This window comes from Meles meles, chromosome 3 (assembly GCF_922984935.1).
Source record: "Meles meles chromosome 3, mMelMel3.1 paternal haplotype, whole genome shotgun sequence".
NCBI lineage: Eukaryota > Metazoa > Chordata > Mammalia > Carnivora > Mustelidae > Meles > Meles meles.
Genome location: NC_060068.1, coordinates 183311955 through 183334089, shown reverse-complemented (window position 1 = coordinate 183334089; position 22135 = coordinate 183311955). Strand labels below are relative to the sequence as shown.

The window sequence follows — 22135 nt, the reverse complement described above, 5'->3', positions numbered from 1 at the left end:
ATTTAACAATCTCTGTGCTCTCAGAGCTGTAACTTCCTCCCAGGCAGCTGGGCTAGAAAAATTTTAAGAAAAAAGAGAAAAATTCTCGATTGAATTAGAGACTAATAGCTAATTAAACCTGTTACGTTTCTAGGTACGTAATAATTCACTTGTGAGAACTAAAATAAAATGTACAGGTAAGTAGAACACGCAGGGAGAATCCAGCGCGGGATCGCTGGTAACAGGAAGTCCTGGGTCCCTGAACGAGGAGAAAATACGGCCTTTTCCAGGTGGAATCCGCGTTCCACACGCAGAACTTGGTCATTAAAACCGTGGAGAATCAGATGGCTTTCTTCGTTTTTTCTTCTGAAGCAGAAACAGGGGCATCTCAGTTTCTCAAAGATGTTATTTCAGTTGGGAGTGAGAAGAAATGATGGAAGAAATCCCTCTCGAGCAGTAGCAGAACCGGGGGAAACGAAGTCTTGCGCAGACGGGAGCACGTCCAGGCTCGCGGCTTGGGGGCTGCGGGCCGCCCCCCTCTGCGGGCGTGCACACCGCGGCCCTCACTGCGGCTCATTCACTGGGGTTTATGCAGAACCAGAAGTGTCCATCAGGAGCTAGGTAGGCCACGGCGGCCCTCGGCCGTCAGCGACAGGGATTCCTGCACCCCTGTGAGGGCCTCGGGTATGCGAGTCAGGACACAGGGAGGACCGCGGGCAGGCGGAGACACGGGTGCAGCTTTAGCCGTCTGCGTGGGTCCTGTGGGTGTCTCGCAGGTGCTTCCAGCAGCGGCAGGGCCTGGCCTGGCAGGGGATGGGCAGGGTGGCCGACTTGGGAACGTGGCGTCGGGGTTCCCGTGGCCCACCCAGGTGGAGGTGCGCAGGGCGAGGCCAGCCGGTGAGAAGTCCGACAGGGTGACAGGCGTGTGTGGAATCGGGGGGCGGGGCCCTCGTTTCCATCTCGGGGTGTGGAGGTGAATCTGGAGCCTGCCTGTCGTCCAGCGTCCGCTCAGATGTTCTCGGGGGGACCGGGAAGCCGGAAGCCACAGAGAGCCCCCCGCCCCGTGCCGGCACCGTGTCCAGGCTGGAGCTGGGCCCTGGGCCCGGGGGCCGCCGTGCTCGCTGTCCCGAGGCAGAGCTGAGTTCTGGAGGGTTCCCGTGAGGATGGGCACGAGTGTGCCGCGGGGCTGACGCGGAGGCCGCGGGCGGGTGCTGTTAGGGTCCGTGATCAAAGGAACGAGACTGACACAAAGCGAAAGTCACGCAAAGCTTTATTTCGCATCAAGCATCGAAAATCAAACCGACCAGTCGGGGCCGCGTCTTACAAAGAGGCGACGATGACCAGGACACCGACCCCAACGACTTCCCTTACGCGGCGAGGCCGCTCCCCGGCGAGGCTCCTGACGCTTCCGACGACTACGATGCTCCCGACGATGCTGCTCCCGACGACTACCCCAGGACTCTCACTACCCCTCCCCAGCCTCACAGACCAGCCTTTATAGCGGTGGCCGAGCCCGGCCCTCACCCGGTGGCCAATGAGACTGCAACCCACGGGGAAAACCGCACAGTCACGCTCGGTGGGCAATACGGGTGACCAGTCGAATCCCAACTCACCACAGCAAATATATGCGCGCCCTGCTGAGTGGACGTCTCCATCCGGCTGGCCCGCCCCTGTATCCCGGGCCTGCAAGCAAGTTCCTCCGGGAGGGGCAGGGTCAACCCAAGCCCACAAGGAACCCGCTCCCTCTGGCCAACCAGGCCCTTACAGGTGCGACCCCGGGTGCGGCATGGGGAAAGCTGTGGCCTTCTCATTCCTGATGCGCAGGCAAGGGGGCTCCGCGCTGCCTTTGCCCTCGGTGACCGACCGCCCTCCGGGACGGCGCCCGACTTCCCGCAAGAAGCCCGACACGCTTGGCTGGGGAGAAAGACCCAGCGCTGTGACAGTGCAAAGCTCGGGTCGGGCGGGAGCCACACTGGCCTCTCGTACATCCCCCGCTGGCCGTGAGCTCAGGTCCGTCGACCGCTGTGTGGCTCCGTGGCCTGTTGGGGCAGGGGCATCCCGGGGCTGTTCCGTCCCTGCGCGAACATGCTTCTCCGCCTCATGCGGCTGAGCCTGCAGGGGGACGGCGAGGCGGCCGGAGGGTCTGGGGCCGACCCTGCTGCCATCGTGTGCAGACCTCACCCCAGCCCCCGGAGGGCCCCGCCCAGGCCGCAGTCCTCCTCCCTGCCTCCTGAATTGTCCCACTGCAGCCCCCGTCACGCACGGCCAGCTCAGAGCCAGAAGACCCCTGCCCGAGGACACAAGTCCTCAGAGCCCCTGTGAACCACGGGCAAGATTGTGGGAGCACAGTCTGGGGGACTGAGACGCTAAGCACAGTGACCACCACGTGGCCTGCAGCACTTAGCCCCGGCTCCACAGCACCGGGGGTGGGCAGGGGAGAGGGGGGAGGATGGAGGGGGATGGGGGAAGACTGGGGAGGATGGTGGTGGGGGGATGGGGAGGACGGTGGGGGATGGGAGGACGGGGGTGGGCGCAAGGGGAAGGGGGAGGAAGGGGAGGACGGGCACAGACCTGGGCAGGCAGGGAGGCAACTGGCTCCTGGTCATCTGGAAGCTCCTCTGCGTCCTGGACACATGCAAGTAATTCACGTTCGGCTTTACAGGAGATACTCAGCGGGTATGAATGGACCTGTGGACCGAGACACTTCTCACTTGTTCATTTTTCTTTAGTTTTGAGGCATGTGGTGCAATTTTCTAGGAAGCACTCAGAGGGTTAGAAGCTCACTCAAGTCCGTGTCGTGGTCGCTGCAGGGAGAGGGCAGGGGGTCCATGCGCCTGGGGCGGAGGCCCAAGTCTCGTCACGTCCTGGAGGGGAGCATCTGGCCCTTTGCCTTCCGTCCCCCACTTTCCTCCTTCCCTCTGTGTTTCCTCAGTCCTCGCGGTCCTTCTGGCATCAGGGCCTCCGAGATTTCCCAGGCCCCCAGGAGCTCGCAGTCTGGGGCCTCGGGCACGGGGATCCACTCTCACTCGTCCTTCCTGCCCTGCTGCCCATGTACCCGGCCCTGGCTGGGGAGGGTCTCTGCCTCTGATGCCATGGGGGGGGCCCCTGTTCTTCTCCTGGGACGTGACATCTGCTCAGCGCTCCTCCCTCCCCGCCCCTGCCGGCGCCTTCTCCCCTCTGGCCCCGCGTGTGGACGCACGTGGGCCTCGCCCCTGGAGCCTCTGAGTGCACAGAGGCATCTCGCCCGGGGCTGTTCCGGAAGGCCTGGGACATGGTGCCAGCGGTGCCCACGGGAACACAGACCTCGCGAAGCGGGAGACAGAGGGTGCGTGAGCCCTGGCTGGACATGCCGTGCCTGCTCTGGAGGACGGGCCACTCTATTTACGGAAACGGATGGTGGTTATGGGCTGAATCATGTGTCCCCTAAAATTCACAGGCTGATGCCCCAACCCCAGTGTGACTTACTGGGGATAGGGCCATTCGGGGGGTGCCCGAGGTGAGACGAAGTCACTAGGGTGTCCTTGTCGGAAAAGGAGATGAGGACACAGACGGGCATGGAGGGACGTCCGTGCGAGTACGCGGACGACAGCCGAGCTGCCCAGTGCTGTCTGTCCAGGAGAGCGTGAGTGTGCGTGGACTGGCGTGTGCGTGTGTGCACGTGTGCCTGACACGGTGTCGTCCGTATGCGTTTTCCCAGGAGGAAGTGAGGGTCCAGCCCTCGTGCCCCCACCGGGGTCCAGGCTCTGGAGTCTCGGCGTGGATGGGTGCTGCCTCCGTGCCTGCGAGCCCCGGGGCTCCCGCACCCCCAGACCCGCGGGGGGGTTAGGGTCGTTGTGCTGGCAGGAGCCGATTCCCTGCGCCTGCTCCTTCCTCCTGAAAGCAAGCTTCTGCTTGGTTCTAATGAGTAGCTTTTCCTAAAGAGAAACAGTAACAGCAGCAGGGACGTAAGTGGGTTCTGTACACTTGTAATCGCGCGTGTCAAACACCGGGCAGCGTTTTCCGTCCAAAATAGACGCGGCGGGAAAGAACACGGTGCGGCGCCGGGAACGCTGTTTCCTCTGACAGAAGTTAATTCTAAACTAAGTATTCCCGGGAAGAAAAGCGGGGAAAACATTTTTACATGTCTATCATTTGTCCTCGGAGGACACAAAACAAATATGTTTTTTAACGCGTGACACCTGCATTACTCCGGTGGCCTCGGGCTATGTGCTGTTTCCAGTTTGCAGAGTCGGAGGCGCAAACAGCTCTCCATTAAGAGGAACACACACGGGCTAATCACAGCCCTGCAGAGTCAGAGGCGCGCCGCGGAGGAAAGGGCTCGGGCGCCCGGAGCCAAGGAGGGAGAGGCCGGGGGCGGCGAGCACTGGGCACCCAGGATGGCCCACGTGCGTGGACGCTCCGTGGCCGGAAGCTCGTTGCAGAGCTGCTCGAGATTTCCCAGAGCTGTCTGCATTTTGACGGGGAGCCCGTTGGAAAGGCAGGAGCCGTTTCTCAGTGGGTCCTCCTTGGCAAAGACTCTGCTGCCTGAGAAGCCCATGGCACTCTCAGAACAGAACCCCCGAGGGGGTCCCTGTGCAGGGCACAGGCTGGGGGACCGGAGACTGCTGGGCTGCAGCCCCCGGGCTGATCTGGTGGACACCGTCGAGCCCCCCGGGAAGCGAGCACCGCAGCCAGCGCGGCCTGGACATTGCAGGGCAACAGGCTCTGGAAGGTCCTTTCCAGAAGAGCGCAGTGCTGACCCTCCTGGGGTCACTGTCCTGACTCGCACCTCACCTCTGCCGGCCCCCCTTCCTCAGCTCCGCCTCGGGCCTCAGACGTCCCCACGCAGGGTCTGGCCCAAAGGCTCGCCCACACGGACACTCCCCCAGGGAAGCCGGCGAGGCCCAGAGGGTGCGGAGCTGTGGCCGTGGCGGGGGGCACCTCCAATCCTCCCAGTGAAATGGGAGGCGTCTCTTTCTCCGGGAAGGCAGCCCCACCACCCGCACCTGGTCGCTAAGCCCAGAGCCGGCAGGGCCATCCGGGGACTCTGGGGGCCGTGCTGCTGCGGGTCCAAGAGCGGTCCCTTGGCCTGTCCTCACGGGCCTCAGACCCACTCCACCAGCCCACTCTGGGTGGGAGGGGCCTGTCCTTTCAGAGAGGGGGGACCCGCTCATGGGGTACGGACAGCCACTCTGGGCCCATCACTGGGGAGTCGGCGAGTGCACCAGTCCCACAGGTGGCTTGGGGCCGAGGGGCATCCAGGCCAGAGGCTCCCCTCCCCGCTCTTCCATCCCGTCATCTCTGGGGGCCCAGCAGCCTTCCTAGACTGTCCATGGCGGCCCCTGGGTCACTGGGGTTTATCATGGCTGGGAGCCCAGAGCTCCAGCCCAAACTGGGCTCACCCCACTCGGGCGGGAGGAGTGGACACTGTGGCCCAGGGAGCTCCCCGCTGGAGAGTTCCAGACTCTGTCTTCCCCATCTGCTTCCCCGTGCCTTTCAACGAGCCCTTGCCCCGAACCCAGGAAGTGACCCTGGACGCCCTGACCCTCATGTGTCCCACACGGGTTCCACGGGTTCCCACAGGGATGGCGTCGCTCGCCGTCTCCCTGCCTCTCCAGTGCACACGCACGCAGCGTGATGGTGGGTCCAGCCACAAGCTGGCTCGGCTACCGCTCCCCTGCAGGCCGTGGCCCCAGCACCACTCAGCTTTCTGGCCTGGAGGGGAGAGAACGTGGTGCTCTGTCCTCAGCTCTGTCCAAATGGGGCACGGGATCCCAGCTTCGGAAATGCCCGCGGGCGACGGGGCGGCTGCCCAGCCAGGGCGCAGTGCAGGACAGCGGGGCCCTGGGGCCGGTGCATGGAGGGTCTCAGAGCTTCCCGCTCTCTGCTGAAGCCTCCAGAAGCCTTCAGATCGGCACCTGCAGACGCCCCACAGGTGTGCACACACGTCACACCGTGCAACCCACACGCGTGTGCACACCACACACAGGCTCTGTGCCACACGCACTCACACTCGCACACTCCGCCCTTCTAAAGGAGACCCAGCGGGTGCCTGCGAGCTCTCCCTTCATCGAAGGCTGGCCTGCCCCTTGGGGTGGCTGTGTCCCCAGTGTCCCTACGGACAGTGTGAGCAGTTACTGTGAGGCTGGGCTCTGCGCTCAGCGTCCCCAGAGTTTCCTGGAAAGGCCGGGACTCTCACCAGCTCTGCTTCTAGGAACGCAGTTCGCGACGAGGCTTTTAAAACAGCACCGCCCTCTGTCTGTAGGGCCCGGTGAGCAGAGCCCCTCAGGCTGGCCCTTGAGGCCCAGTGTGGAGGTGGGGGGCAGGAGGCCAGATCACTTATGAACAGGGGATGTGGGGCCTCTGAAGCCGTCTTTCATGAGTCTGGAGGCTCCAAGTTCGGCCCAGCGCGCCTGCTCCGCGGGCTAACGCACTCACCTATAAATAACGGCGGTGACAGGTCCCCTGTCAGCCGCACTGATGGACGGTCCCTTCTCCCGCCATTACAGCCTCATGACTCTGGGAAAATTAATTTACGTGGTAGTTAATTTCTAATGAATTCCACTCAAGCGGTTAATGTGGTCCTGGGTGTTGTGGTACCCTTCACGGATCATTGCGTTATGTAAATACATTCTACTTTATGCTGCTTTATGAAAAAAGAGTGAGGTTGGGGAGTCTGGTTAAATCCTGTCTGCACACACACAGCGCGCTCTCCGCACGGGGACCCTTAAAAGGGGAAGAAATGAAAAATCCATCATGAGTTTTCCGGAAGGCTGAGCTCGCCCACTTTCAGCCGCCCCGCGGACGGCCGTGGCCGTGATCACGGGTGTGGATGATACCCCGGACGGCCGTGGCCGCGATCACGGGTGTGGATGATACCCCGAGTCACGCTGTTCTTGTGACACAGTGAGAAAGCGGGGCGCTTTCGCCGTACAGTCTGCATGAACTTCAGAACCGTCCCTGCACTGTGTTCTCTGGAAGTGCGTCTGAGGACCAGGCGTGGGTGGGGCGCAGCTCTCGCACCGCGGACAGGGAGGGGAGCGGCCCGCGGGTGAGCGGGGGGCAGGGGTGCATCCTCACTCTTGGGGGCTGTGAAGCTGGGCTCAATGGCCGGCCCCCAAGGGCAGGTGTGCAGGGACGCTCTGGATGACTGACATGGCTCAGTGTCCCCCGTGTGGGCTCCCGAGCTCGGCCGCCACGTGGGGACAGCACACACTGGGCAGCCGAGACAGCACACAGGGGTCCCTCACGGCTCCGGCGCTGGAGGTCGGGGTCGGCGGTTGGCATGCTGTGTCAGCAGAGCCGGCGCCTCTTCCCGGCCCGTAAACACACGGGCGCCTCGTCCTTCCCAGGGAGTGGGCACCTTCTCGGGGGTCTATGCGGGGGAGGGTGCTAATCAGACCACGCCCCCCCGACCTCGTCTACGGGGAGCCACCGCCCTGGGCTTCACCTCCACGTGCGTCCCACGGGCCGGGCTCCAGCACGTACACCTGCGGGACACAGACGCTCCTGCCGGCACCGTGAGCTCAGCACGTGCCATGGCTGGTCACACGGGCGGGGCTGGCTGGGCTCACCGTCCTCTACATGGAACAGTGGAGAGACCCGCCCCCGGGCTCTTGGGGCACCTCGCCCTGTGAGTGGGCTCTCCGTGAGGGCACCTTCAGGGGTCCCCAGGGTGAGGGCCCCAGGAGGACCTGCAGGCACTGGGTTGCACCTGCCTGCCCGGAGGGGGCTCCCTCGCGTCCGCCTGGCCTGCCGAGCTGCAGGGAGTGATCTGCGGTGGGCAGGAGCCAGGCTCCAGGCTCGGCCGCAGCCAGCACAGACTCCACTCTCCAAAGAAGGGCCAACAGCAGATGGGTTCGGGCGTGGGTTCTCGGGATTGTGGGGCCCGGTGTGTCTGGCTGTGCTGAGCAGGCGGTCAGGCTGGACGTTCAGGTGGGAGTTGGCGTTGCAGGCCTGAGTCTGGTTCACGCAGCAGCAGGCTGGAACCTCAGGCCGGTGACTCTGCCACCGTCGTAAGGCGAATTCCGCCTCAGACCAACGGGTCTTTGCACTGATGACCTTCAACTGACGAGGTGAGGCCCACCCACGCCATGGAGGCTCATCCAGGTTCCTCGAAGTCTACCGATTTACGTGCTGATCACATGTAGCAAGGGTCTGCAGAGCAGCGTCCAGCCTGCCAGGGGCCGTCACCTGACACTGATGCCTTCGCAGCTGCAACGAGCCATCCGTGTTCATCACCGTGTTGGTGGGCTCCCCGGCAGAGGCGGCTGCAGGCATTGCCGTGGGTCCTTCCCTGCCGCAGCTCTTCCTAAAGAGTCTCTCGGGCATGAGTCCCAGGGCCCACAGAGCCGGCAGCACCACATGCTGGGAGCCACGGTCCTGCCAAGCACGGCCTCCGGCCTCTGCCAGCAGGCGCCGGGCCCTGGCCAGCCTCCTTGCATTAGACGGGCTGCTCTGTGTCTGTGTCCTCCCCGGCCGCCTGCCCACTGTGAGGGCCACCCCAGGGATGGGCAGGACGGACGTCCCCCGCACCGCACAGCCGGACGGCTTCTCCGACCGCCTGCACCGTGCTTGCAATCTGCCCAGATGCCGGGCTTCTTCCCCCACGGCGCCCTGGAGCCTCCCGCAGCGTGGACTGGGAATCAGGCCCTGTGTCTGCCCTGCCGTGGCCTGGACAGCGTCCTACAGCAGGGGGACCAAATGGCATCTAGCGGGGCCTTCACCCGACTTGCGGGGATGCCCCAGGGCAGGTGCGACCCTGCGCAGAGAGCCCCTGCCAGCCACTGACACCACCGGCTCTCCGGTGGCCAACATGTCGGTCCCAGGAACGGGGGTGGCCATGGTTTTCGTGGCTGCCATAGTGCGGGCGTCATCAGAACGCCAGGGTTTGGGTCAGCTTCCCTGTGGCCCGGCAGCCGGGAGTGGCCTCACTGCACACTTCCCCTTAATGAAGACCTCGGGAGCCAAGAGCAAACCCACCCCAATATCCAGGGCAGGATACGGTGGGACAGAGGGCCCTTGGGTCCTTCGGTAGAGCGCGTGACTCTGGGTTCCACGGTCGTGGGTTCAAGGCCCACACTGGGCACGGAGCCAACCGGGAAAAACCACAACATCGGCCGGTGGGACAGGGCGCGTGCACCGAGCGGCGGAGGACCCGGCCGCTCCTGTGCTCCTCCGCCCAGCTTCCTGCCCCCACACCTGTCACGGGACACGGAAAGCACGGCTCCTGCGTCTGCCCCTTCAGACCCGGTTCTGTCACTACCCGGTCCCAGTTCACAGGGGATCCAGGAAAGACAGCTGGGAGGGATGGAGTGTGGGGAGGGAAGGGGAGGTCAGCAGTGGGGGCGCATGGCCCTGTGCCCCCGCAGCTTACAGGTGAACTCAGCACTGTCATCCCGGCAAAGGGCCATGTGGAGCCTCGAGGAAGTCTGGAGAACCAGGCCAGAAAGAGAGCAGAGAAGAAGCCCAGAAAGCGGTTTAGGCAGAGGAAGGGGTGGAGAGGGCCGGGGAGGAGGGAGGGGGAGGGAGACACAGGGGCCGGCAGAACAGCTCCAGCCTTCCACAGACCCTGACCCCAGGCCTGGGGCCCCGTGAGTCTGGAACCGTGTAAGGTCCATGCTCAGAGGGCCCGGGAGGTCCCCAGCAGAGCCAGGGTGGAAGTGAGCTGGTGGCCGGCGCCCCGTCCCCCCTGCATCTGTGAGCCGCGGGCCAGGCTGAGCCACCCGAGAGACCCGTCGCTCGGCACAGGGGAACCATGGACGGAGCTCCAATGTCGAGAGGGAAGAACCTACTTCGGAGGGTCCAGAGTGATGCCCTCGAGCTCCGACGGTACCTGCACTAAATGCCCGACCAAGCAAAAGAGCCTGCAACTGGGAGCGGTGAGCGGAGAGAAGCACGAGTTCTGGATTACTGGGCGCTGAGGAGCCGTGTGAGCCCTTCCGGGAGCACGACGGGATAGGAAACCAGCGCTAACTGCAGGGGCCCCACCGCTGCTGGTTCGGAAGAAGCGGGTTTTCCTGGAAGTTCTGGGAGCGGGGTGAAGCCTTCCCTCTCCTTACACAGAGAGGGGCGCCCCCCACGGTTTTCACCGGGAGGCACAGAAAGTTCCGGACACAGACGGGAGCAGCCACGGTTGGGCGTCAGTCCCCTTGTTTTCCTTCCACAGCAACAGACCCTAGCCAGCTCCGTGCAGCCGGAAGATGGGTTTTCTGCCTTTGGAGCTGGGGCTAGCTCTGGCAAGTTAGCAAATCGAAGCGTGGGTCTCGGAGAGCTGCTTACCGAAAGGACGAGAGGGACGTGAGGCAGGGCGGGTGTCGGGTTTGTCCTCCAGCCCTTCCCTGCCTGTCTGCCTGGAATGTTGGATGTAATAGCTGGGGCTCCAGCCACCACCTTGTGCCATGAGGTTTCCTGTGAGCATGGAAACCAAGCACCAAGACTTGTTGGTGAGGCACAGGACTGAAGGAGATCAGACCCAGCAGTGGCTCTAACAGCTCCGAGTGCCGTCACGGGGCCCTCCTCCATGGACGAGGGCAGGACATTGCATATTCTGTGTAAACACTGTGATTTCCAGCCCGTCTCCCGCACATTTCAGCGGACCAAGCAGGACTCTTCCCATGCACACAGGCATCGCCGTGAAAGTGATGCAGACTAAGACGTTAAGTGCTTGGGTGAGCGGCTAATAGATGGGGAGTCACAGCTGCTGGCCGAGCGGTCAGAAAAGACTCTGCTCCTCTGTCTCAAGTGGCACATGCGATAATTAAACCGATGACAGTTTCACAGCTGGTGACCCACGGCACTAGTCACCGAGGGAACGGCTGTGCACGAGACGGGAGCCTGAGGACAAGCCACACTGCAGACTTCCCGAGACGGCAGGGGACCGGCTAGGACTTCCGCACGGGGATCCGTGCTCGTGTCCTGTACTGGCCTCACAGGGACGCGAACACATGCCTCACTTTCTGGGAGAGCCCGCACTGCAGGTCCTCCGCACGGTTGCTCGGGCCTGCTCGCGCAGCGCGGACGTAGCCACGGACGGCACATGGAGGAGGCAGTGGCCGTGTGCCAATAAAACTTTATGGACAAGAACAGGTAGCGATGGGGCTGCCCACCTCCAGCCACGACAAGCAAGAGACCCTCGTTTGGAGAAACTGACGTCCCCAAGGGTTAAAGCAGCCGTAGAAGACACCTGTCTTCTGCCCTCAGGGCCCGAGAGCAAGAAACGCCACACAGGAAAGCAGTGCGGATGCGCCTTGGAACCTAACAGAGCAGCCGGATGACCCAGCAATCCCTCTTCCGGGCACTTAGCCAAAGACAACGAGCACACTGATGGGAGAAGACTGTGCTCCCACGTTCCCTGCGGCACTGCCCACGGTCGCCCGGATACAGGAGCAGCCCAAGGGACGACTGCCGGGTGGCCGGTCAGAGGTGGGCCGGTGCGTGACGGAACCCTGCTCGCCGTCAGCGAGAAGGAACCCCTGCCGTCTGCAACACGGATGGAGCCGGAGGGGACACCGCGGAGCCGGAGAAGGACAACCACCCTTCGATCTCCTGTACGATCTCCTGTTCGATCAAAGCAAACCCCGGCTCACAGACGCAGAGCACAGGTGGGGCGCAGAGCCCGGGAGGCGCACAGGGCAAAGGTCCAGTTACAGAATGAGGGTGTGCTGGGGGTGCCCGTGCGTGGCGACTCCAGTCCGAATACCCAACGCACGGCTGCTCAGCCACACGGAGGCTCGAGCCGTGTGTGGGGACAGGTGCCCACTAGACCTCGTGCGTCACTCGCAAGGCGGACCAATGAGTCCCCACGCTGCACACCTCCACGAATGTACTGTGCGTCAATCATGCCGCAATGACAAAACAGAAACGCTGACAAGTCGGTTACGATATTTGGAGGGTCCTGGCGCCCCCGGAGGAAAGGGGGCAATGGGGACGGCCCAGGTGCCGGCAGATGCAGGCTGCAGTCGGGGTCGGGCCAGTGCCTGGCACGGGTCAGACACTAGAAGGAGGCGGTCTTGTGGGCTGGGTAAGGAGGGCACTGTCGGCTTTGGAGGGCGAGTGGGCCGGAAGCCTGAAAACCCGGGGGTCCCGCCCACGCGGGCGTTCCTGGCTGACACACGCAGAGCCGGCCGGCCCGGGCCGCAGTGTTTGCAACTGCAAGAAGCGGGGGGGAGTGGACAGGAGGCCCGGGGGAGGGGGGACGGGATTGTGGGGCCTCCCTGTCCCGTGCTGTTGATCCGAGGCTCAGATTCTCTCCGACGAGGGTCCGGTCCACAGCACTCCACATTCCTCGCTCGGGAATCAGTTACAAACGGGAGACGCGAACCCGACTCCTCAAAAACAAAACGAAGGGAAACCACGTCGACGCCAACAAGGGAGGCCCCGTGCCCTTCCCGCCTGCCCACCGCCCCAGAAGCACCCGTCGCCGCCGTCTGCTGTGCGCTTCTTGAGACTGTTGCGTACACGGGCACCCGATATTTGCACCTTGAAAAGCATGTGGTTGGGTTTTTAAGAGTTAAGTGTTCACATGTACCAAAACGCGCTTGGCACGCTGTTGCGGAGCCTTCTTCCAGGCGCAGGGTGCTGAGATGCGTCCCAGGGGTGTCCCGTGGCTCGCAGCGGCCGTGTCCCCTGTCTGAGGGCTCCTGGCTGACTTCCCGGGGCCCCCAACCCTGAGCTCGCTGCAGGTCTTTGCCGTGACGCGCACTGCTCCGAGGGCAGCCCCCGCGGTCCTCTGCGTGTGCAGGGGCGCACTCAGCACGTCAGGTGGGGCCGGGGGCACACGTGTTGTCTGCGGGGGCTGCTGCTCCATCCCTGCGCGGGCACCGCTGGCCGCGGGGCCAGGAGTCTGTGCTCACCACCAGCCGTCCTCGCTGGAGCGCGCTCTCTGTGTAACTTCTGCAAATCTGATGGGCAAACTCTTGCTTCGTTTCTCCTTTCTTCTCCCTTCCTCAATGGCTATGAGATCCCCGCCATCTCAGTGGATTTTCTCGCACTCTCCCTGTTTGTGCCTCTGTCCGTTTCTCTGCCGGCTTGCTGGACCTTAAAAGTGGGCGATGCCTTCTGTGAGCCCGTCATCTCCCCTGGGGTGTTACTGTCCGTGGCTGGGGATTCCCTCCCAGATGGTCTTATTCTGCAGAATGTGCTGGATGGTAGCATCTCCCCTTGTCCCGGAGGGTGTGCGGAGGCCCTGGTGGACAGTCTATGCCTGTTCAGGACAGACTCTGGGCCCCACCTCCAGGCCTGCATCCCTCTGAGGTGGCACCTGTCAGAGGGGAGGGGAGAGGGATGGACAGGACTGAGGCCCAGAGCAGAGGCAGCCTCCCAGTGGTGTGACACGGTGTCTCTGGGACTTGGGAAGCTCGAGCCCCGTTGCCGGCTTCGGCGGGAGGTGGGGGGGCAGGGGGCCAAGGTGGTCGTGTGTCCTCTCATGGCAGGAGAGAGGGGATCTGATTTCCCTTCCTTCTTGACCAGAAACCAGAGGCTGCATGGGGACTGGGGTTTGGAGGTTTGGCTCCTGGAGCAGACGGAGCCTGCCGCGGTGTTGGGAAGCAGCATGGGGAACGCGGATCTGTCTCCACCGTCCAACCTCTGGGGTCAAGTGGCCACTTTCGGGGCTGGCCCCTCATGGCCTAGGAGTGCCGTCTTTCACCTGCCAAAGTGAGCCTGTTGAGCTTCTTCTCTTCCGACTTATGGAGTCTGAACATTGCTGAAGAGGAGGTCTTCCTACCCCAAATTTATGCAAATAATTTCCCACCATTCCCCTTGCCACATGCCCTTACCTGGCTTCTTCGTGACCTGCGGAAAGCTTGCTGCACGTGGGGGGTGTGGTCGTAAGTCCCGCCTTTCCCGGGGGTACTCGTGGTCCACAGCCGCTGACCGCCTTCTGCGCGCTTTTCTCCTCCTTCTTCCAAGGCGCCCTTCGACCCTTCCAGGTGGGGGCTCCCTGGAGACCTCGCCCCGAATGTCCTCAGTCCTGCTGCGCATATGGGCCCCCTGTGAACTGTTCGACCTTCTCAGTGTGTTTTCACGTCTGCTAGTGAACCTCCCCTCACGTTCGCGATAGGACAGGCACCGCGGCTGTCTGTTAACGATTCTCTTTCCCGAGGCGGAAGCCGCTGGGAGACGGTCACGTCCATCAGCGTTCCTGCGGGGACCTGGCTGGCTCTGCATGAGAGATGAGTGGGCCAGCGTTCCCCGGGAGCAGAGCCTGAGGTGGGCAGAGGTGAGCATGTGATCTGGGATGTGATTCCAGCAGGGGAGAGGCACCCGAACATCTGGCTACACACCCATCTTCACACTTGTCGGCACCTGCTGCTACCAGACATTAAATTCCGGACATTCTGGGGTGCCTGGGGGCTCAGTCAGTGAAGGGTCCAACTCTTGATTTCAGCTCAGGTCATGATCTCAGGGTCATGGGATCGAGCCCGTCAGGCTCTGTGCTCAGCACGGAGTCTGCTTGTCCCTCTCCCTCTGCTCCTGCTCCTGCTCTCTCGCAAAGAAATAAATAAAACCTTAAAAAAAGGTTTCTGGTCTGTCTTGTTGCTCCTTCCAAAGAAGCAGCCTTTACATTCTTTCATTTTCCTATTGCTACTCTGTTTTTTATAATTTGGATTTTGCTCTCCATTTTCTAGTTTCTTTGGGTAGAAGTAAAGAGCATTGTTTCCTTTTGCCTTTTCTAATAAAAGCGTTCAGTGTTATAAATTTCCCTGTATCACTTTTTTTTTTCAAAGATTTTATTTATTTATTTGACAGAGAGAGATCACAAGCAGGCAGAGAGACAGGCAGAGAGAGGGGGAAGCAGGATCCCTGCAGAGCATAGAGCCCGATGCGGGGCTCGATCCCAGGACCCTGAGATCACGACCCGAGCCGAAGGCAGAGGCTTTAACCCACTGAGCCACCCAGGAGCCCCTGAGTACTTTTTAATGCTTTCCACGCAGGTGGAAATGTTGTGTTATTTCCCACCTTGCTCAGTTATCGTCCACTCTTCCTTTTGAATTCATTGACGGATGGTTTATTTAGAATTGTGTTGTTTAATTTCCAATTATTTGAGTGACTTCTCAGGTGTCTCTGTTGTTAAATCTTAGATTAATACCACTGTGGTCAGAATGTATTTTCTAATTATGCTGAGCGAAATAAGTCAAGCAGAGAGAGTCAAGTATCATATGGTCTCACTTATTTGTGGAGCATAACAAATAACATGGAGGACATGGGGAGATGGAGAGGAGAGGGAGTTGAGGGAAACTGGAAGGGGAGATGAACCATGAGAGACTATGGACTCTGAAAAACAACCAGAGGGTTATGAAGGGGCGGCTGGGGGTGGGGTGGGGTGGGGTGGGAGGTTGAGGAACCAGGTGGTGGGTAATAGGGAGGGCACGTACTGCATGGAGCACTGGGTGTGATGCCAAAACAATGAACACTGTTATGCTGTAAATAAACAAATAAAAATAAATAAATAAATTAAAAAAAAAGAATGTATTTTCTATGACTGAAGTCCTTTGCAGTACACTGAAACTCATCTTATAGCCCAGAATATGGTCAGTTTTGGTACATCCTCTATGAGTCTAAGAACGATGCTTCTGCAGAAGATGTGCGGGGGAAGGGTTCATAAATATCGATTAGATTACATTGGTTGATGGTGTCGTTCAAATCTTTTGCACCCTTAATATTTTCTGCTTTTCCTCCCAATTATTGGAAGAGAAGTGTTGATATCACCAATCATGGTTTTTATTTCTGTTTCTCCTGGTACTTCTATAGATTTTTGCTTTCTGTATGTTGAAGCTCTGTTTTAAACGCATAGAGATTTAATATTATCTGTTCTTGATTAATTAACCCATCTATCGTTATACCTGGTAAGGTGATTAAATCTACTTTGACCAACATTAGTATAGACCCTCCAGCTTTCTTTAGATGATTGTCTGAATGATATTTCTTCTGTCATTTATCCTCACAGTTAAAATGGGTTTCTTCTAGATTGCATGTACTTGGGTCTTGCTTTTTCTTTTTCAAGATTTATTTATTTCAGAGAGAGAGGGAGAGAGTGGGGGAGGGGCAGAAGGAGGGGAGAGAGAGAATCTTAAGCAGACTCTCCGTTGGGCGTGGAGCCCGATATGGGGTTCGATCCCAGGGCTCTGAGATCCTGACCCTCGCCGAAATCAAGAGTCGGGTGCTCAACCGACCCCCCCCCCCCCGCCCCTGTGCCCCAAGTCTCGCTCTTCACATGGTCTGACGTGCTGCTGTCTGACGAGGACACTTGTCCATGTACGTGTGCTGTGACTACCAAAAAGGCTGAATTTAAGTCTATGGTCTTACCTTTCATTTCCTGTTTACCATATCAATATGTTGTTCCTTTTTCCTCTTTTGGTGTTATTTCAAATTAGTGACTTTAATATTGCATAATTTCTCCCTAATTGGCTTCCAGCACTTAGCTTTTTATTTGCTTGTGTGCACAGCACACACAGTGAGGTCACTGTTCACCTTTACGTAACACTCGCAAGAACCTTGGGAACGTCTGCTCCCAGCCCCGTGCCCTCCCCCACAGCCCTGCGGGTGCTGTGAGCACCGAGACACATTGCCATCATTGTTTCTTGAGAGGCTTCTTTCACAAGAATATTTAAAGGAGGGCATGCACCGAAATCGCTGCTGTGCAGACCTGTTTCCCTTGAGCGCTCCCAGCTCTCGCCTTTCAGCCTCAGTCTTGAGAGGTCCTGGCGGGACATGGACTTCTGGACGCCGCTCTCCCCGCACCTCCTAGACGTTTTATCGTTCTGGGCCGCTGGCCTCTGACGAGTGTGCGGCTGTTTTTGTCCCTCTGTGAGGAATCAGCCTTGCTTCTCTCTCCGGATTTTAGAGCTTTTCTCTTTAGCTGATATTTAGCAATCTAATGATAGTATCATTATATGGCTTTCTTTATAATTCTCCTGATTAAGCTTGTTGGATTTGTGGATTTATCGTTTTCATCAAATAGGAGAGCACTTCGCCCGTTATTTCTTCAACTGTTGTTTCCTCCCCCAGTAAGAACACTGGACCCGGTCCCACAGCTCACTGAGTTCCTTTCTTCTTCTTCTTTTTAATTTATTGGATCCTTATTTGCTATCTAGCAGTTCCACTGGGGAGTCTTTTTGCAAGGTCTATTGAAGTAAAGTTCGGTGAGTTTACAAGCCTGTGTTGTCAGGAAACTGCCGTCACAGTCCGTGCATAGAACAGTCCCTTCACCCGAGAGCGCTCCTTCCTGTCCCTTCGTAGCGGCCCGGCCCCCGCCCCCAGCTCCGAGCCACACGTCTTTCCTGCCCGCAGTCCGGACTCTCCACCACATCGCAGCGCCGGGATAGTGGCGTCCGAGCCTCCGAGGGCAGACTTCTGTCCGTCAGAGCGGCGATCTGGGGTTCATCCGCGTTTGCGTTCGGGTCACGTCTCTGTCACCAGCGGCTGAGCACTGCCCCGTGGGAGCACACGACACCTGCTGGACCCGGTCCCCAGCTGAGGGACACGTGGGCTGCTCCCAGCGGGTGGTTTTGTTTGTCTTGGTTCTAAGTAAAACCACCATAAACATTCACATAAAGGTTTCACTGTTCTTGGACAAGTGCTCAAGGCGGGGCGCCAGGAAACGGGTCCCTTAACTGGCTCAGCTGTGCCGGGTCCGGCCTGGCCACGCCACGCCAGCGAGAGCTACCTTGGCTGCAGCATCTTGCTTTCCTTTTCGGCAACCGTTCTGTGAAGTATGTAATTTTGTGGCGATGTCAATGTGCTTTCCCCCGAAGTCCAGCGTGAACGTTTTTATCTGCTTATGTTCCGTCACTGTGCGTTCCTTTGTGAAACGTCTTTTGCCACTTTCCACGGGGTTCGTGGTCTCCCCATCGCTGAGTTCTGAGATCTCGTCATATGATCCAGACCCACGCCTTCATCAGAAAGGTGTTCTGCAAGTATCTTCTCCAGTTTTTGGCTTGTTTTCATTTACCTAACAGCATCTTTTGAAGAGATGTGAACTTTGATGAAAATATCTTGAGGATTAACTTTGGTGCAATCCAGTTTATGATGGTTTTCTTTCCTGTTTTTGCTGTTATAGCTAATAAATCAGCAGATCCCAAAGTCACATGTATTTTCTATGCTTTCTTGTGAAGATTTCATAGTATTAGGTTTTACATTTAGCTCTATGATTTATTTTTTATAGACATTTTATTTATTTATTTGACAGAGATCACAAGTAGGCAGAGAGGCAGGTGGAGAGAGAGAGAGAAGGAAGCAGGCTCCCTGCTGAGCAGAGAGCCCGATGCAGGGCTCGATCCCAGGACCCTGAGATCATGACCTGAGCCAAAGGCAGAGGCTTAACCCACTGAGCCACCCAGGCGCCCCTATTTTTAATATTGGTATATGTTGAGAGTTATTTTGTGTATATGGAAACTCAATTTTCAAGCACTCCATGTACAAAAGTCTGCCCTTTCTTCACTCAATTGTCCTTAATCCTGTTTTGAAAATCACCTGAGCAGGGATGTGCGGGCCCATCTCCGACCCCTCCACGCTCTCGCCTTCTGTGTGCTTTGCTGCGTGGGGACTAGTGTCTTGGCTACTGTGGCTTCGACGTAAGCTCTGATGTCAGGGAGCCAGCTTCCTTCAACATTTCTCTGTATTTTAAAAATTTTGGCTCATCTGCATACTTAGCCTCTCCATACAAAATAGTGAATAACCATGGCATTTGTACAATTTTGGTGGGATTTTTATTGGGATTACATTGAGTTTGTCGATCAGTTTGGAGAGACTTGACCATATCAAGTATTCTAACCCACAAACATGGTATAGCTCAATCTGTAGATGTTACTCAAATTCTTTCAACAGCGTTGTGTAATTTTAAGTGTATGGAATGTGTATAACCTTTGTTGGATTGTATCTAAACATTCCTGGTTTGGGAGCTATTACAAACAGCATCTTTTATTTCAATTTCTGTGTGTTCATGGCATTACAAAGCTCCTTCTCACCGTGTGGATAATAGAAAATCCATGAAACCTTTCGGGCAGGTTGTGGTCATCGCGAAGTCAAACCCCAGGGTGAGACGGGAACTACTGTACTGACCCAAACAAGGAGCTGGCCCACCTTTCCTGCAAACTTAACTCTAGTTGTAAGGATTTTCAGGCCATACAGTACGTAAGCAACTGCTCGGCTGGTGGAAGGCACAGACAACGCACACGTGGTTGAGCACCGGGGGACGAGGTTTGCCGTTACACTGCAGCATCCGGGCTGTCCACGCGGGAAAGCAACTGAGCCATAAGGACGGTTTGGTCAGCACACAGGCGGTCCCTGAGATCGAAGAGAGACGAATAACCCCAGGAGGGATGAATGCTTTAAAAACCCATCAACGGGGGCACCTGGGTAGCTCAGGGGTTAAAGCCCCTGCCTTTGGCTCGGGTCATGATCCCAGGGTCCTGGGATTGAGCCCCGCATTGGGCTTTGCTCAGCAGGGAGCCTGCTTCCTTCTCTCTCTCCCTCTGCCTGCCTCTCTGCCTGCTTGTGATCTCTGCCTGTCAAACAAATAAATAAAATCTAAAAAAAAACAAAAAACAAACCAACCCATCAACGCCCTCTTAGAATCCCAGCTCGTCAATTACGATCATAGATTCCCGTGGATTTGGCCCCCCCCCCGGCTTCTGTACATTGGTTACTGCCTGTCCTCAGATACCTTGAGGGTCACTTCCCTGTGTACACGACACCACAAATATTTGCTGAGCCAATCACAGGGCAAGTAAAGACCTCACATTTACCTGTCGAGGAGAAAAACCACTGAAAAGAAGGAAGATGTGTGTGGCCTGTGTTTGCGTACCCAGACCAGTACAGTATCCAACTTCTCCCCCACGTAGGACGGGGCTGCATTCCCATGGACAGGACCTGTCGGCCAACTCTTCAGAACGAAGCTGTGGCCTTCGCCGGACAGAAGGCTGCCGCAGCCAAGTGGAGAGGACGAAAGGCCGTGTGCTCGTAAGGCTTGGTCTTGTCGTTGCCACGGGAGTCCACATGCATTTGCTCCGTGCCTCCTACGGACCAGCCCTCGCAGCAGACTGAGAGCAAAGCAGGACAGAAACAGGGTCCCCAGCCCAGGGCTTCCGTTCTCGACGAACCCTGTGCGCGGGTGGGAAGTACCAGCTCCTGTAGGGGAGCATGCCCCGGGAGCCCGTGGCCACATCTGGAGATCTGGTTGTCACACCCAGGATGAGGGTGCTCCTGGCGCCCTGGGGGAGGGGCCCAGGATGCGGCACCCTACAGTGCCCTGGAGAGCCAGGCACAGAGAAGTCTGCCCCGAGGGCCGGCAGCAGTGAGCAGGAAAAGCCGCCCGCGTCACAGCCCCATCCCGCAGTTGTGCGCTGGCATCTAGACAGCAATGACCACCCCGCGAGCATCTGCAAGTTTAATTCGAATGAAACCTGTTACACGACAAATGTCAGTCTCTGCGAGGCCCCGCTGCACCGAAACCCGGACAGGGGTCCCTGAAGCACTCGATGAGGAGAGAAGATCCCCACTCCTGCAGAACTAGCAGAACCCCCCCTTCCCGCAGGATGAAGCGCTGCAGGGAAGGGCATTTCCTTCTCTTCCTTCTCCTTCTGAGCTGCCTCTTGGGCCCTGTGTTGGGGACCTGGGTACCACAGTCAGGGCCCCGAGGCCAGGACTATAGGCGCAGCGCCGGAGCACGGCTCAGAGCAGCCTGTGTGTTGTAGGGTCATCTAGCTTTCCACGAGCACGATGCAGCTCGGCCCCAGCCTGCAGGGCCCCTTGCTGGCACACCCCTGCATCTCACCCTCCTGGGTCCTGCGGGACTCGGCCTGCACCCGCCTCCCAGGGAGAGCATGGCTGGGGAACGCTCTCACTGGCCTCTGCACACGCTGCTCACCGACACTCACCACCCTGGACCACCGTCCCACCCAGTGGAACCGGCTCCAGCCGCGGCCTGGACAGGAAGGCCACCGGAGGCCGCGGCGTGGAGCTCAGGCCACGTGGACGAGGCTACCAGACCCGAGACAAGGGACGCAGCACCCCTGCGCCACTGGTTCCAGGCCACACGCCTGCAGAGGACAGCAGAGCTGCAGGGCTCCGTGCACGCACGCGTGTTCGTGTCTCCTCACCGACGGCAAACGCGCTTCGCTGAAACCTGGAATGCGTCTGTGTAGGGAAAGCCCAGTCGGCCTTGCCTTATAAGCTGCTTTCCAGGCTGTCCCACCCGTCCTCAAGACAGGGCCGCGCAGTGCCATGGCGCGGGCTGGGCTGGGCCTCGTGGGACCCTCCGGCCCAAGGGATGCGGCTCGTTCTAAGCGGGCTGCACTGTGAGCTGGGGTGGGGGTCGGGGCAGACCCGCTCTCCCTGGTCTTCCGACCGCCAGCCCAGCGCAGCGTCCGCAGATGAAAACGACGCACCCCCACCTGCAGCCCTGCGGACCGAGGGCGGGACGGGCTGCGACAGGAAGCACAGAGTCAAGAGGACGCGAGGCTGGACACGGACCAGGCGGAGTCTACGTTTTATTGTCTGTCCGCAGGGGGTGCCCCCAGGGGACGCGGCGGTGCCCGAGACGCGGCGGCTACATCTGCCTCTGCTTGTGCTTGGGGTTCGCTCGGCAGTAGATGAACCAGCGGCCGCGCCTCTTCACCCGGTAGCAGTGCCGGCAGCGCTCCTTGAGGACGCCCTTGGTCTTGAACCCCAGGGCCGGCTGCAGGCCGGACGGCCCCAGGACGGGCAGCAGGCGGCTGGGCAGCAGGCGGCCGGGCAGCCCCGCGGGCTCCCACGGCCTGGGCTTCGCCCCCGCGGCCCCCGCCGCGCTAGGGCGTCCGGGCAGGAGCGTGGAGAGCGCGCGGGGCACGGCCGGGGGCGGCCGCGGCCGGAGCAGGGGGCCCAGGGCGGCCGCCAGCATCTTCGCCGCCAGCGCGGACGCCATGGCGCGGCCGGACCTGAGCGGGAGCAGAACGCGGTGCTGCGGGACCTCCGCCCCCCGCCGCCTCTGACCCCAGCCCCGCGCCCCCGCCCCGCTCCCCGGCCATGCCCGTCCGCGGGGGACACCAGGCGGCCCTTCTCGGCCGCGGCGTCCGGGGAGCGGAGGGCGTGCGACTGTGGCCCCCCCAGGGACCCCCGAGTCCCCGCAGCGGCCCCCGCCCCCGCCCCTCGCGACTCCGGGCGCCCCTCACCTGAGAACGCGACCGCGACCACTGGC

The 22135-nt window shown here is 59.6% G+C and overlaps 1 protein-coding gene across 1 annotated transcript; it reads right to left on the bottom strand.

Annotated features, from left to right (window-relative positions):
* Nucleotides 1-21429: 21429 nt before the first annotated feature.
* On the bottom strand, nt 21430-22082 carry MRPL36 (mitochondrial ribosomal protein L36). Its single transcript, XM_045999608.1, has one exon. The coding sequence runs from the start codon at nt 21860-21862 to the stop codon at nt 21509-21511; it is 354 nt and encodes a 117-aa protein (XP_045855564.1). The 5' UTR covers nt 21863-22082; the 3' UTR covers nt 21430-21508.
* Between the last annotated feature and the right edge of the window lie 53 nt (nt 22083-22135).

Bases quoted from the DNA above. Each gene is read 5' to 3' on its own strand.
- MRPL36 (XM_045999608.1), bottom strand. From the start codon at position 21,862: ATGGCGTCCGCGCTGGCGGCGAAGATGCTGGCGGCCGCCCTGGGCCCC.